Below are 16,931 nucleotides of genomic sequence, written 5' to 3' on the forward strand. Positions count from 1 at the left end.
TTCAAGGCCTACTCCTCTCTGAAGAGACAATTTGCATATTTAACTTCCCATGGAAGCATGAAAGGCGTTTAAGTCTCCTCATACTAGCATGCCACACCTGGCTTGTTACTCTCAACATGGAGGAATCTTACCCCATAGATCTCAAAATATAAGACAGAAAGAAATGATATTCGGGAAAATTATATACATGTCTATGAGACAACGGACAAATCTATAGATCAATCGCGAAAAACCACGGTAGGAGTAGTTAATAAGACACTGACCGTTGATCCAGAAAATCCTGTTCAAGATCTTTCAGGATCAACAGTGGTCATATACTACTTCTACACTGGTTTTTGGTGATTTATCTGTAGATTTGTCTCATAAGCATGTATATATCTTTCCCGAATATCATTTTCTTCTAAACACCATGCTGTCATTTTTTCTTATCTTTTGTAATTCTTATTTACTATTTTATTTGATGTACCATAATTTTTTCTAAGTTTTAATTTTTGTAGTTTAAGTTACTTCTACAGTGTATGTTTGAAAAAGGTCGATGCAAGCCCGAAACGTCACGTATTCTACACACTTTTTCGACCACATAATTAATAAAATTCTCATCTGATTTCACCATAATTCTCATTTGAGTTACAGATTCTTTTAAATTTATGCACCCTGGATACACACAGACCTCACATCCAGCCTTTATTACTGGGAGGAAGACTCCCACAAGAGAAAAATCTGATACTGGAATCAGTCCTCAAATGGCATATCAGAAGCTCTGAAAATAGGGACACCTTCTGCTACCGATAAAGTATATTTATCCAGGACTCTTAAAATCCTGCTCTATAGGCAAGAAGAGCTTCCCTGTTCTAGAGATTAATAAAACTTGATATCAATTTGCAATTTGAACAAATGAGTAACACCCTAAATTGTCAAGAAAACCATGCCTTATGAATAGTTCAAGTTCTCTCACTGTGATAGATCATCCTTTGTCATTTGTAGCCTTGAAATCTTTGGACATCTTTGAATGTTTTAATACATTGTATGTATCATTTACTTATTTGGCTTTTCTTTAAAACTCTTTAAACCTTTATCTGCACCTTGCATGTATTAGAATACATTGCAAGCCCCATTTAATATTATCCCGACAGCCAAATCCTTTTGGGTTCGGCCTCCAGCCCTTTACTCTGTTGTTCTGAAAACTCAGCTAAGCACAAATGTGACTTGATTGTATTTGATTTGATTACATTCGAACTTAGATGAGCTTTCAGGAGAAGAGATAGTCAGGCTTGAGTATGACAGGGAGCCGAATGGATTCAGAGTACCGGTGTATTTTGCTAGGAGATGCTTGTCATTTTAGTTGAGAGAAAGCGACTGTCTCCATATTTGTCACTCCTGCCATCTTTGCTCTGTGATTCCTCCTCTTCTTCAAAAAGAATACTTTTTTTTCTTTTCCGTCTACATAGCCATGTGAGGGCTTGTTTTGCGTGGGATGAGTTTTAGTTTTGAATGAAACCATTAATTTTACCATATAAAGTACTGAGAATTTGAAAACAAATTCAAGATGAGATGCAGTGGTAAAAAAAACAACAAAATGTTGCCATTGTTTTTTGCATTTTGTTTTTTTCGTTGTTGTTCAATGTTCAGTAAAAATGATCCAGCATCATAATTTTTCAGGCACTTCAATTAGAGCTATAGTAAACAGGCTTAAAAGTGTTCTGCCCTTCGTAAAAAAATAATCTGGTTTGTGCCACTAACTTTTTTTTATTTTTCTGCAAATGGAGCTATATGAGGGCTTTGTTTTGATAGTTTGTTATTGCATTTTTTCTCAGCGCTGTGGTGAAACCAACACCACTTTTGTTTGCTTTTTCTTTCTATTCTTTACAACATTTCTCATACAGATTAAACAAGTTTAGCATTTTGTGGAGGCGGCAATACCAAACATATTGTTTGAATATTTTAATTTCTTTATTCTAAACTGGGTAACAGAGGTAATTTGAATCTCTAAGTATTTTATTTATTTATTTTTTTTTTTTTAAAGTAACATTTTTAAATATTGTATTCATAGTTCTAAACATGTTCTCCTATACAGGCCAACCATCTCAACAGCTGCCCACGGTTTAGGGGGGAACCAATGGGCGCCAGTAACAATGCTGGGCAGGATTGTGCTGTTGAAATGCTGCTGTCAGTGATTAACAGCGGCATTTAATGGATTAATAGAGTTCAGAACTACTCCAGTCGCTCCCGTTAGAAGCAGATGCCCGCCCTGAGCCCACTACACAAACTTGCACCAGCTCGATGATGTAATAGTACGTAATAGGGCAGGAAAGGATTAATTAGAATTAGATCTCACCTACCCATTATATTTGTAGGCTAAAGCCCATTAAAGCCATGCCTGTTAGTGTATGTTCTCAGTTAATGAGGTCACCTGTTTGCTGGCAGATGGGCTCACACAATTTGATCAAACAGAACCTCAATTTTAGAAGTCAAGGCCATAGCGCGTTCAAAGAGCGATTATATTTATATATTTGCATGCGAGTATAATAGATGCAAAATACAGGAGAAAATGGATGAAAATTGTTATGAAACCCATTGCAGAATAAATTAGAAACATGCAAAGGTGTCCATAGCCTTTAAAATTAAGTCCCAAACAATTTTCTAGCATTTACATGAATATAGGAGAAGTTATAGAGAATTTTGGGATTGGTTTGAAAGCCATAGCTGTAAGCATTAGTGTGGTGCCATGAGAAAATTTCCAGTTCCTAATTACATCCTACTGTTATTGCAAATTATAGACTGGCAGCCATGCATCATGCACTGTTAACACTTTCGTGCAGCAGCGGATTCATGAGAACTACAGACTAGTTAGTCCAACAAGCAGAACAAATAAAACAGATAGGACGCATCTATGCATCTTAAACAACAATGTCATGGTGTTCACACTGTAGAAACAATGTTGCATTTATTAGCTCAGAGCATTGTGAAGTAAAATGATTAGTAACCCCATGGTTTACCAGTTTGATCAGAATTAAAAGCTTTGGAAATGATTTGAAGTGCGCGGTTGGTTGCAGAAAAGGGTAATTAAATGATGGTCTTTATTCATTAGATTAGTCTCCACAATACACTGAATCTCCAAAATGAACATCCTACTGGAATCTGGATTAGTGAAAAAGAAGCAGAAAGCAAAGAGAAGATGGGACCATGCCTTTTACCAACGCACCTGGAGGCACAACTCCAATACCATCATCAACATCAAAATCTGAGAAGTCACTATCAATGATTCGCTGAGATCCTGTACAACAGCAAACCATAGGTGGTCATTTCATGGAGCACAGAGGGATATGCACACAGTGATAAGCAGACATAACGCTGACGCACAGGGTACTTACTTTGTAATTTTTTGCTAGAACTTTCTCCATGTACATGTCTCCTTGGCATGAAAGGTGATGGCTGAGGCAGAGGTAGTGAAGACTCATCATGCGTTTGCAGTTTATACCAGTGAGGTTCATCATCTAATAGTGCAGTCTCTAGCTCTATGAGAATCTGAGAAGAAAGTTACACCATGAGAAGAGAAGCCAAAAAGCCTTTCGGGGATCATGAGTAATGAACACTATGGAGACTTCAACCTGAGCAGTCTACGTAACATCTGGTAATGGACTCACAATGCCTCTGACAGAAACATGCAGACTTTATCCAGTGTAGGATCTATCTAAGCCAGTCGCTAATTTATAATGCAAGGTGAGTTAAAACAACAAAGAACAATATAAGGATGCAACAGTCATAGCAATACTTAAAGGATTTGCCCACCTGTGGGGACAAGTTATTTTATAGTTAAATGCATGTATTAGGGGATAAAAATAATTTTGAAGTAGGGTTTCATTATAAGTTTTGCAATCTTTGTCTTTAACAGGCTCTTTGTTTCATGGCAGAATTTACCTTGATGTGGTTTACAATCAAGCCCGGCGTTATGCGTGTGTGCCTTGAGCCTGTGCTTTGTGGTCGGCTTCTCTATCCACTGAGCCACAGCAGTTACACGTTTTCTCTAGGTGTTTATTGACTGTTATCTTTGCTTTAGTCTTTTTGGAGTGACAGGTGTTTTTGTTGAATAATTTGTCTGCCCAATCACCTTTCAGGAAGGCTATATATACTGTCCCCCTGCTGGTATTTCCTACTGGTGATATTCTCATTTGGATGTCCAGCCATTCTGCTGTTCTTTATGCCAGTCAGTGAAAGACCAACTAAGGTTTATCTCTGATCTCTGATTATGCTTTTCACCCTGCACTTATCTTCTGTTTTTTTGTTTAGGAAGTAGGTGGCATACTCTTTAGCAGTACATATCTTATCTTAACTTGTATTTCGTGGTTTGTTTTAACGCACTCTGGGACCTCTTTCTACCTTCCCTTCTGTAGGTAAATCGCACTCTGCCATGCCCTCCGGTTCCTTAGGAGGAATGTGAGGGGCTCAACGGCCTTTCAGGTACCATAGGTCCGAGCTGCTATAGTTTAGTCTGTTAGGCCTATTCTAGCTAATGTAGGTACTAGGGATGAGCGAGTATACTCGTTATTCGAGATTTCCCGAGCACGCTCGGGTGTCCTCCGAGTATTTTTAAGTGCTCGGAGATTTAGTTTACATCTGTTAGCCAGCATAAGTACATGTGGGGGTTGCCTAGTTGCTAGAGAATCCCCACATGTACTTATGCTGGCTAACAGATGTAAATCATTCAGCTGCAGCGATGAAAACTAAATCTCCAAGCAATAAAAAATACTCGGAGGTCACCCGAGCGTACTCGGGAAATCTCGATTAACAAGTATATTCGCTCATCACTAGTAGGTACCTAGTAGTTCTCCTGTGGAGCAGTTTGAGTGTTATGATTGTGTAACGACACTTTTGGGAAAATTGGTAAAACACTAGAAACCGCAACTGAGCCAGCCGTTTCTTGTACAGACTAAAGATTTTGACTCCGCAGTCCCTAGTAGTACCTACTAGTGGTGAGCGAATGTACTTGTTAATCGAGATTTCCCGAGCACGCTCGGGTGACCTCCGAGTATTTTTTATTGCTTGGAGATTTAGTTTTCATCGCCGCAGCTGAATGATGAATCCCTTGTTGGGCCCCTGTGTGGGAGTAAGCCATTTTCCATTAACATGACCAGTAGCTGGCCCAAAACATTTGAATACCTATGTACAGAAAAAAGCAGCATGTCATCATTCAGCCAACCAACTACTAACTTTATTACATAGCAGCACAGGTAAATTTGTGAAAGAGGGTAATGTATTATTCGTATGTAGATGAACAGTGGGCCCCCAGAATCAATGTTACTGAATTGCCCTTGCCACCATAGTCTATAGCAGGGGTGGGGAACCTCAGACCCCAGGGCCCTCGATGACCTTTTATCAGGCCCCCGAGCAGATTCTCAGGGACCGCATTCTTGGGCAGGGAGCTGTATTTTGATTGCCACAAGCTCATTAATTTCTTCTTGCTCTGTTAGCACACACACACAGTGTTCACTACTGAACACTGAAGGGCATGCAATGAAAGATTACGTCCTGAAACCAGTGCCAGTCAGGATGTACTTTGTGGGCGGAGTTTGTACAACCCCCGAAGGATGGTATAAATTTCCAAATGGCCCTTCGCAGAAAAAAGATTCCCCACCCCGGGTCTATAGTAACAAATCAGCTGAGATAAAGTCAGAAAAAGATAAATAACAGTTACAAACTTCAGGCTAGATAGTCTGACTGGTTGACTGGTGAATTCTCCATTAACTCATTGTGCAGTAGACAATCTATACAAGGCAAACAGTGCAACATTTTTAATTAAACCTGACTGCAAAAATTATTTTGCAAAAAAAAATGTTAATTATAAATGTAATATATTCAGAAATGTCAAATTTGAGGACTTTGATGTCACCTAATATCACGTAGAAGATTATGATGGCTTTTTAGTCTTTGTCCTTTTTGTATTACCAAAACTTTTGTCATGGTTTCACATCTGACTGTGGCCTAGGGATGCTGTCAGTGACAGCTCAGTCGCCCTATGGGACCTGTGGTGTGCTGGACTGTCAGTTTTGTGAGTGACAGTCCAGTCATCCAATCTTATCCTGGGGTGTGCTGGGCTATCAGTGTTTTGACTGAACAGCAGAGCTGTCAATCTGGTTTATCCTGCTGGCATTTCCTCAGGTGCCTCCCATCCTCCAATGATTTGCAGGGTATTTAACTGGCTTGCTGTGTGCAGCAAATTGTCAGTTGTAGATTTGCTCTAGTTAGGTGTGTTTGCTTGCTCTCTCTCTTTTGTTGTGACTATTCTTTTGAATTATCCCGTCTGCTTTTGAAGCACTCTGACTTCAGTTATCTGACCCAAGACTTGGCCTCTTACTATCTGTTTTTGTACCCTCCTGGCATTTGACCGTTGCCTCGCCACTCCTTTGTTTCACCCCTTTGTACTACGAGATCTCCTGGTATCTGACCTCGGACTTCTGTCTACCCTGTCTCAGTGACTCAGCGTCACATTACAACTGACCATATACACTCACTGGCCACTTTATTAGGTACACCTGTCCAACTTCTTGTTAACACTTAATTTCTAATCAGCCAATCACATGGCGGCAACTCAGTGCATTTAGGCATGTAGACATGGTCAAGATAATCTCCTGCAGTTCAAACCGAGCATCAGTATGGGGAAGAAAGGTGATTTGAGTGCCTTTGAACGTGGCATGGTTGTTGGTGCCAGAAGGGCTGGTCTGAGTATTTCAGAAACTGCTGATCTACTGGGATTTTCACGCACAACCATCTCTAGGGTTTACAGAGAATGGTCCGAAAAAGAAAAAAAATCCAGTGAGCGGCAGTTCTGTGGGCGGAAATGCCTTGTTGATGCCAGAGGTCAGAGGAGAATGGGCAGACTGGTTCGAGCTGATAGAAAGGCAACAGTGACTCAAATCGCCAACCGTTACAACCAAGGTAGGCCTAAGAGCATCTCTGAACGCACAGTGCGTCGAACTTTGAGGCAGATGGGCTACAGCAGCAGAAGACCACACCGGGTACCACTCCTTTCAGCTAAGAACAGGAAACTGAGGCTACAATTTGTACAAGCTCATCGAAATTGGACAGTAGAAGATTGGAAAAACGTTGCTTGGTCTGATGAGTCTCGATTTCTGCTGCGACATTCGGATGGTAGGGTCAGAATTTGGCGTAAACAACATGAAAGCATGGATCCATCCTGCCTTGTATGGAGCATCTTTGGGATGTGCAGCCGACAAATCTGCGGCAACTGTGTGATGCCATCATGTCAATATGGACCAAAATCTCTGAGGAATGCTTCCAGCACCTTGTTGAATCTATGCCACGAAGAATTGAGGCAGTTCTGAAGGCAAAAGGGGGTCCAACCCGTTACTAGCATGGTGTACCTAATAAAGTGGCCGGTGAGTGTATATATATATATATATATATATATATATATATATATTTTTTTTTTATTTATTATTAATTTATTTTTTCACCAGTATGGATTTTGTTCACACGTTCTGCGGTCAGGTGGTGAACTTGACCTAAATGATGCAAGATCTGACTGAGGAATACCAGAGTCTGGGATCATCACAGTTCCAGTTGCAGGGTCAGATAATTAGCCTTATGAAATCTCCCCGTAGCCTTTCACTGCTAGCAGAGACTGTGATGTCTGTCCCTTATGAGAGAGAGAGAACATAGAGAGACAGGGTAGAGTTGTAAGCTATTCTTTATCCCATGACCATGGTCTTCAGGAGATGAGTCCAAGTAGGTAGGAATAGTTAAGTCTCGATTGCGAGGGGGTCCCCAGACTTGGGCATTTTCTTTGTCTCCACAAGCCCCAGAAAGGTCTTCAGTTGATGCCATTTTTGATGTCTTATGGGTAAATCTATGAAAAACCGAAACAGAATCAAGGCCACTGAGGTTAGGATCATGAACCTGACATGGGGAGCTGCACCTCTGAAAACTACTTTACTGAATTCCAACAGTGGTCCACTGAGGTTCAGTGGAATGATGCAGTCCTTAGGTGCCAATTTCACAGAGGTGTGACTGAATCACTGAATCACTGAAGGACACTCTGTTTCTGCATGATCCCCTTTGTTATTTGTCGGAAGCCATTATACAGGCTGTACTGGTGGACTGCAGAATTCGTGAGAGGCTTGGTGAGCAGCGGGATGTCTTGTATTCTCCCCTGGAACAGACCCGTTTTCTTGCAGTAGGTCCAATGGAAGTTGGGGCTGCCGGTTTTCATGCCTTGGAGAAAGAACGGAAACAGGATCTTGCACTCTGTTTCTACTGTGGTCTCGCAGGACATTTTTTAAAGGACTGTTCAGCTCGTCCTTAAGCAAATAAGCAGTCGGGAAAACGTCTAAGTCTGGGTGATAATCGAGAAGGTCACCCAGACTTCCAGGTACCCTTTTTCTCCTCAGATAAAGTAGCACTTAAGACGGTTTTGTCTTTCAAGAACCAGGTATTGCCAGCATTGGCTTTCATTGACTGTAGGTCTGCTGCTAACTTTATTGATTGTGAACCGGTTGAGATATTAGGATTAGGGAAAGTTAGTCTGGCAAAACCTATTAAATTTTTTGTGTTTTACAAAACATCTATACTTCAGAACTGTGTCAACTTTATAACGGTGGAATTCACGCTTCAAATAGGAGCACTTCACTCAGTATCCATATCCTTTTTTTTTTGGATACCTACCTGCTGGGGTGATATTGGGGCTTCCATGGTTGCTCATTCACAATCATTATTGATTGATTGGTGTAAGAAAGAAATTGTTAAGTGGGGCCTCAAATGTCATATGAGCATCTACCGTAGTACCTGAAAGACTTCGGAGATGTATTCTTGGAAAAAAATGCAGAGATATTACCTCTCCATCGTCATTATGACTGTGCTATTGATCTTATCCCTGGCAATAAATAACCAAAAGCCCGTCTTTATAATTTATCTGGGCCTGAATGTAATGCCATGAAAATTTATGTGAATGAAAGATTACAGAAGGGTCATAGCCGTCCCTCCTCCTCCCCTGTGGCTGCTGTATTTTTCTTCGTAAAAAAAAAGAGACGGGGTCTTCGTTCTTGCCTCGATTTCCAAGAACTTAACAAGATCATGGTTAAGAACACATACACACTTCGACTCATCCCTGACCTTTATAAGCTTACTGGGGCTTAATGTTTCTGTAAACTGTACCTTAGAGAGGCGTAAAATTTGATAGGCATCCAGAAGGGTGATGAGTTGAAAACAGTGTTTTTAATGTCAGAGGGTCTATTCGAAAATCTTGTCATGCCTTTTAGGTCAACCAATGCACCAGCAGTGTTTCAAAACTTTATGGATGATGTATTCTCTGATTGCATTGGGAGATTTGTTGCTATTTACTTTGAATATATTTTAATTTTCTCTTTTGATTTGGATTCTCATCATGAACATTTCCGTGTTGTTTTACAAAGATTGAAGGAAAATTATTTGTTTGCAAAAAACTGAGAAATATATTTTTTCTGTTCAGGTTTCCTTTCTGTGATACATTTTGTCGGCTGATTACTTTAAAATGGATCCTGGGAAGGTGCAAGCCATGATAGACTGGGATCAACCTAGTGATCTAAAAACGTTGCAACCTTTCTAGGATTTGCTAACTATTATAGGAAATTCATTAAGGGCTTTGCTCAGATTGTTAAACGTCTTACTGACCTCATATTTAAGGGGGCAGACCTCAAGGTTTACTCAAAGGATGCTATTGGAGCTTTTGAAAAATTAAAGTATTTTATGTCTGCTCCTGTTCAAATCCAACCCAATCTTCAAGAAACATTAATTGTGGAGATGGATGCTTCAGAGTTTGGGGCAGGGGCTGTGTTATCTCAGGGGCCCAAATCTCTGACTAATTTGTGGCCATGTGTATTTTTCTAGAAGACATTTTTATCTGCTGAAAGAAATTATGATCTCTGGAATTGTGAGTTACTCGTTGTTAAATTAGCTTTTGAAGAATGAAGGCATTTTTTGGAGGTTCATCAAATCCCAGTGGTCACTGACCATAAAAATTTAGCCTACATTGAATTAGCTAAACTGCTAATGCGTAGACAGGCCAGATGGTCCTTATTTTTCTCTAGATTCAAGTTCTCTATTCCATCCCCTGAGGAAGCCGACGCAAAACACAAGTTGGGGCTAGTGGCGTGGCATCATTCATAGCTGACTATGTGTTAAGAGCACAAAGGCTGTCGTTGTTCTCATCAGCAAGAGTCCTATTTACACCGAATGATGTGTTGCCAAAAACGATAATCTTTTGTGCAGCACAACAGTTAATTTTACCTGATGAACGAGCATAGTAAAATGAGCAATCTTAGGAACACTTTTTCAGAATGGAAGTGAAATGTAAAAACACCAAATGCTCTGGATGAAGAAAACCAAAGAACCGATGAGACATCTTCATTGGAGGACATCAGATGTGTAAGATTTGGGGGTGGAGAAAAAACACTAACCGGGATAAATAATGAATGAGCAATTTAAAGTCTACAGAACTAAGGACAATACTGCCATCAGGGGTATACGTAAAGACTAGTGATGAGCGAGTGTACTCGTTGCTCGGGTGTCCTCCGAGTATTTTTTAGTGCTCGGAGATTTAGTTTTTCTCGCCGCAGCTGAATGATTTACAGCTAGTAGCCAGCCTAAGTACATGTGGGGGTTGCCTGGTTGCTATGGAAATCCCCACATGTAATCAAGCTGGCTAACAGATGTAAATCATTCAGCTGAGGTGAGGAAAACTAAATCTCTGAGCAATAAAAAATACTCGGAGGACACCTGAGCAATGAGTACACTCGCTCATCACTAGTAAAGACATATATAGGCTAAGTTAGAAGAAACTTAAGATACTAAACAAACAAATCATAAATGAGCAAACATTGAATAAATTACTGATGTTCCCTATCTAGTGTCCTCGCTAATAGACATTGTCCAGATACACTGTAATCCAATAGAGACATTAAACTCACGGAGAAAATCTAATATAGACAAAAACGCAGTTCTTGTTCAGTATATGATCATTATTTGGCTGTAGTAACTAACTGTACTAAGTATTCATTCAATCAATCAATCATTTAATTATTAAAACCAGAAGAGTTTAGGCTTTTTACATTTGGACACTTAGTGAAAATAACTTCCAGCAATGTTTCAGATCAATGAATGGTTATATTTTCTAATTAGATTGTATTGACTCGGGTTTCTGATCTATGTGTATTAATAAATTGGTTTTTGCATGATGCCATGATTACTAGATATACAGTAGCAGTAAGGTCTGCTGACTACAAGAACACAAATGATCTCCAGCTTTCCTAGCTGAAACACACCCTGCAGTATCTGCGTTGGTAGAGCTCTAGGTGCTCACATCAGACATATCCATAGGCCTCTATGCTCCTAATTTCTGCCATACTGATGACAAATATGGTAGTCTATGACCGCAAATTATTAGTTGTGTATGCCCCTTAACGATTGCAAACTTTATGACAGTAAATTGCTCAAAATGGAAATCTGCAGCTCGTTTCTTCTATAGGCATAACATTCTGTCCTTTTAGCGTTAGGCCATGTTCCCACGTGGGAAAATGCTGCAGTTTTTTAGGTTACGGTACATTTTTCACCATGTTTTCCATGGGTTTCCTTACCAAAATATGCATTAGCAGTCTGCTCTGTCAGTTGTGTTTTGTTTTGCCTTTTTTATGTGTTTTCCTTTCTTGGATGCGTTTTGTTGCGGATTTGACACAACTCTTTGTAATGATATTTATTTTTTAGTGCAAAATGCAGCAACACAGCGCTTAAAAATGCAATTGAAACCTTAAATGCATTTTTGAGGTATTCCAAATAAGTTTAAAGTTAAAAAACACACATAGGCTATGTGCACACTGAGTCTTTTTACAGGGGTTTCAGAGCAGAACTTCCAAGTGTTGGAGGAATTTTGTGTTTTTGAAGAGGATCTGGAGAGTTTCCACTCAGTTTCTGCACCAAAAAAAACCTATGTGCACACAGCCACAAAAAGCCCAATTCCACACAGTCTTTAAACACATAAAATCACATCCAATTAAATCACAATTGTTAAAAGCAGTGAATTTTGCGTACAAAAAAGCTGCTTTTATACTACGCAGGAGCCTGTTTCTTTAATGAACTGAAAGGAATACCTCTCCAAGGAATTCGCTTTCCTCTTCTTGCACTCTTGGCTGATCCCAAACAGTTATTTCTAACATTCGCTCCCTAAAATTTTTCCGATGCACATGGGAGTAAACAAATGTTTGGTTCCATTTTGGTTCGGAGCTTTTCTTCACTGTTTTGGTCCTCCGCTTACTTTTATCGCTGCCGAAAAATAAGAGCACAGTTACTCTCTGCCATCTAGTGGCAATTCAAAGGATGGCAAACTGGCGTTTACTGTTTATGTCACATCATTTAGGAATACTGCATTTTTGTTAAAGGGGTTGTCTCCTTTCAGTAATGTTTTTTCCTATAAGCTCCATTAGTAGTAAAAAAAAAACCTGTTTAGTTACCTGCCAAAGTCTGGCGCTTTGTCTCTGCCGCTGTTTTAGCATCTGCAGCACTTTCATGATGTCACGTTGCCAGCGTGGCAAGCAATCGGTGAGCGCAGCGCATCTGAGTAGCTCTAAATCAATAGAACCATTGAGCTCTGTTACTGGCTATGGATGTGACGTCAGTGCTGCAGAAAAGAACAGACACCGGGAGGAGCGGCTGAGACTCAGAACTAGACCCGAGGAGAAAATGTCTGAAAGCGGACAACCCCTTCAATCTCTGAGATAAGTTGTCTTCATAAAGGTTATCTCCAGATTATTATGCTATTACAAACATCTACATAAAAAGAAAATACATAAATAACAAAAAAAATTAATCATATAGCACTATTGATGGGCGAGCCCGAACAGTAAAGTTCAGCGTGCATACGAAACACCTACTGTTTGGGCACAGATCCCGAACACGGACTTCTCCTTAGGCCGGCGTCACACTAGCGAGTTTTACGGACGTATGAGCGCAGAAAATACGTCCAGAAAATACGCATTGCACACGGTCCAATGATTCTCTATGGGGCAGCTTCTATCTGCCGTACATTACACATCCGTAATATACGGTATGTTACGGGCGTAGAAAATCGCAGCATGCTGCGTTTGTCAGCGTATTGCGCAAAAAATCCGCCAATGAAAGTCTATGGGGGCGAGAAAATTACAGATTACACACGGACCATGCGTGTGACTTGCGAGAAATACGCACCGGTGTTCTATAGAAAAGCCGGCAATTCAGTGCAGTGTACAGTAAAATCACACTGACAGAATAGAATAGGTAGAATAAATGTGTACACATAGAATATGTATATATATATATATATATATATATATATATATATATATCTATATGTCAGTGAGACACATATATATACATATTTATATTTAATTCAAGGCTAGATAGCAGAAAAGCCGGTAATTCAATTGCCGGCTTTTGCTATGTCCTTCACAAACCCAACAGGATATGAGACATGGTTTACATACAGTAAACCATCTCATATCCCTTCTTTTATTACATATTCCTCTTTACTAATGTAACAAGTGTCTCTGGGTAAATTTGGGGTCTCTAGCTATTAAATTAAAGGGTTAAATCCCGGAAAAAATTGGCATGGGCTCCCGCGCAATTTTCTCCGCCAGCGTGGGAAAGCCAGTGACAGAGGGCAGATGTTAATAGCCTAGGGAGGTACCATGGCTATAGGACCCCCCCTGGCTAAAGATATCTGCCCCCAGCCACCCCAGAAAAGGTACATCTGGAAGATGTGCCTATTCTGGCACTTAGCCTCTCTCTTCCCACTCCCCTGTAGTGGTGGGATATGGGGTAATGAAGGGTTAATGTCACCTTGCTATTGTAAGGTGACATTAAGCCAGGTTAATAATGGAGAGGCGTCAATTATGACACCTATCCATTATTAATCCAATAGTACGAAATGGTTAATAAAACACACACACATTATTAAAAAGTATTTTAATGAAATAAAGACACATGGTGTTTTAATATTTTATTATACTCTTAATCCACCTGAAGACCCTTGTCACCTGAAATAAAGTTAAACAAATCAAACAACAATATTCCATAACTTCCGTCGTTCAGTCTTGTCCCACGCTGTAAATCCATCTGAAGGGGTTAAATCATTTTACACCCAGGAGCTCTGCTAATGCAGCTGTGCTCCTGTCTGTAAAACTTGGTGAATGAATGGAGTGCAGGGGAATGTGCTGTAGTTACCTCGAGTCGCGGTTATGCGCCCTCTGCAGGATGAACTCATATGAACTCGAGCCTGGGAAAATATTCTGAAAAGTTCTCCGGCTCGAGTTCATATGAGTTCATCCAGCAGAGGGCGCATCATAGTTACATAGTTACATAGTTATTAAGGTTGAAGGAAGACTTTAAGTCCATCTAGTTCAACCCATAGCCTAACCTAACATGCCCTAACATGTTGATCCAGAGGAAGGCAAAAAAAAACCATGTGGCAATGAGTAAGCTCCACCTTGGGGAAAAAAATTCCTTCCCGACTCCACATATGGCAATCAGACTAGTTCCCTGGATCAACGCCCTATCAAGGAATCTAGTGTATATACCCTGTAACATTATACTTTTCCAGAAAGGTATCCAGTCCCCTCTTAAATTTAAGTAATGAATCACTCATTACAACATCATACGGCAGAGAGTTCCATAGTCTCACTGCTCTTACAGTAAAGAATCCGCGTCTGTTATTATGCTTAAACCTTCTTTCCTCCAGACGTAGAGGATGCCCCCTTGTCCCTGTCACCGGTCTATGATTAAAAAGATCATCAGAAAGGTCTTTGTACTGTCCCCTCATATATTTATACATTAACATAAGATCACCCCTTAGCCTTCATTTTTCCAAACTAAATAGCCCCAAGTGTAATAACCTATCTTGGTATTGCAGACCCAGACCCCCCAGTCCTCTAATAACCTTGGTCGCTCTTTGCACCCGCTCCAGTTCAGCTATGTCTTTCTTATACACCGGAGACCAGAACTGTGCATAGTATTCTAAGTGTGGTCGAACTAGTGACTTGTATAGAGGTAAAATTATGTTCTCCTCATGAGCATCTATGCCTCTTTTAATGCGTCCCATTATTTTATTTGCCTTTGTAGCAGCACCGCGACTCCAGGTAACTACAGTACATTCCCCTGCACTCCATTCATTCACCAAGTTTTACAGACAGGAGCACAACTGCATTAGCAGAGCTCCTGGGTGTAAAATGATTTAACCCCTTCAGATGGATTTACAGCGTGGGACAAGACTGAACGACGGAAGGTAAGGAATATTGTTGTTTGATTTGTTTAACTTTATTTCAGGTGACAAGGGTCTTCAGGTGGATTAAGAGTATAATAAAATAATAAAACACCATGTGTCTTTATTTCATTAAAATACTTTTTAATAATGTGTGTGTGTTTTATTAACCATTTCTTACTATTGGATTAATAATGGAGAGGTGTAATAATTGACGCCTCTCCATTATTAACCTGGCTTAATGTCACCTTACAATAGCAAGGTGACATTAACCCTTCATTACCCCATATCCCACTGCTACAGGGGAGTGGGAAGAGAGAGGCTAAGTGCCAGAATATAGGCGCATCTTCCAGATGTGCCTTTTCTGGGGTGGCTGGGGGCAGATGTTTTTAGCCGGGGGGGGGGGGGGGGTCCTATAGCCATGGTCCCTCTCTAGGCTATTAATATCTGCCCTCAGTCACTGGCTTTCCCACTCCGGCGGAGAAAATTGCGCGGGAGCCCACGCCAATTTTTTCCGGGATTTAACCCTTTAAGTTAATAGCTAGAGACCCCAAATTTTACACAGAGACACTTGTTACATTAGTAAAGAGGAATATGTAATAAAAGAAGGGATATGAGATGGTTTACTGTATGTAAACCATGTCTCATATCCTGTTGGGTTTGTGAAGGAGATAGCAAAAGCCGGCAATTGAATTACCGGCTTTTCTGCTATCTAGCGCTGAATTAAATATAAATATATATATATATATGTGTGTGTGTCTCACTGACATATATATAAATATATATACAGTGGGGCAAAAAAGTATTTAGTCCTTCAGCAATAGTGCAAGTTCCACCACTTTAAAAGATGAGAGGCGTCTGTAATTTACATCATAGGTAGACCTCAACTATGGGAGACAAACTGAGACAAAAAAATCCAGAAAATCACATTGTCTGTTTTTTTATCATTTTATTTGCATATTATGGTGGCAAATAAGTATTTGGTCAGAAACAAAATTTCATCTCAATACTTTGTAATATATCCTTTGTTGGCAATGACAGAGGTCAAACGTTTTCTGTAAGTCTTCACAAGGTTGCCACACACTGTTGTTGGTATGTTGGCCCATTCCTCCATGCAGATCTCCTCTAGAGCAGTGATGTTTTTGGCTTTTCGCTTGGCAACACGGACTTTCAACTCCCTCCAAAGGTTTTCTATAGGGTTGAGATCTGGAGACTGGCTAGGCCACTCCAGGACCTTGAAATGCTTCTTACGAAGCCACTCCTTCGTTGCCCTGGCGGTGTGCTTTGGATCATTGTCATGTTGAAAGACCCAGCCACGTTTCATCTTCAATGCCCTTGCTGATGGAAGGAGGTTTGCACTCAAAATCTCACGATACATGGCCCCATTCATTCTTTCATGTACCCGGATCAGTCGTCCTGGCCCCTTTGCAGAGAAACAGCCCCAAAGCATGATGTTTCCACCACCATGCTTTACAGTAGGTATGGTGTTTGATGGATGCAACTCAGTATTCTTTTTCCTCCAAACACGACAAGTTGTGTTTCTACCAAACAGTTCCAGTTTGGTTTCATCAGACCATAGGACATTCTCGCAAAACTCCTCCGGATCATCCAAATGCTCTCTAGCAAACTTCAGACGGGCCCGGACATGTACTGGCTT

The 16,931-nt window shown here is 40.4% G+C and overlaps 1 protein-coding gene across 29 annotated transcripts in view; it reads right to left on the reverse strand.

Annotated features, from left to right (window-relative positions):
- The window catches only part of RIMS1 (regulating synaptic membrane exocytosis 1), a 535,376-nt gene that overhangs the window by 267,869 nt on the left and 250,576 nt on the right, over positions 1–16,931 (reverse strand). For 23 of the 29 annotated variants that reach the window (XM_077289904.1, XM_077289929.1, XM_077289922.1 and 20 more), the window contains 3 exons: positions 12,135–12,306; positions 3,372–3,525; positions 3,203–3,274 (listed from right to left, as the gene is read on the reverse strand). In XM_077289904.1, the coding sequence (XP_077146019.1) occupies positions 3,203–3,274; positions 3,372–3,525; positions 12,135–12,306 (398 nt within the window). The remainder of the gene's footprint in view (positions 1–3,202; positions 3,275–3,371; positions 3,526–12,134; positions 12,307–16,931) is intronic. The other 6 variants (XM_077289909.1, XM_077289921.1, XM_077289919.1 and 3 more) reach the window with 1 other exon arrangement.

Source organism: Ranitomeya variabilis, chromosome 2 (genome assembly GCF_051348905.1).
Source record: "Ranitomeya variabilis isolate aRanVar5 chromosome 2, aRanVar5.hap1, whole genome shotgun sequence".
Taxonomy (NCBI): domain Eukaryota; kingdom Metazoa; phylum Chordata; class Amphibia; order Anura; family Dendrobatidae; genus Ranitomeya; species Ranitomeya variabilis.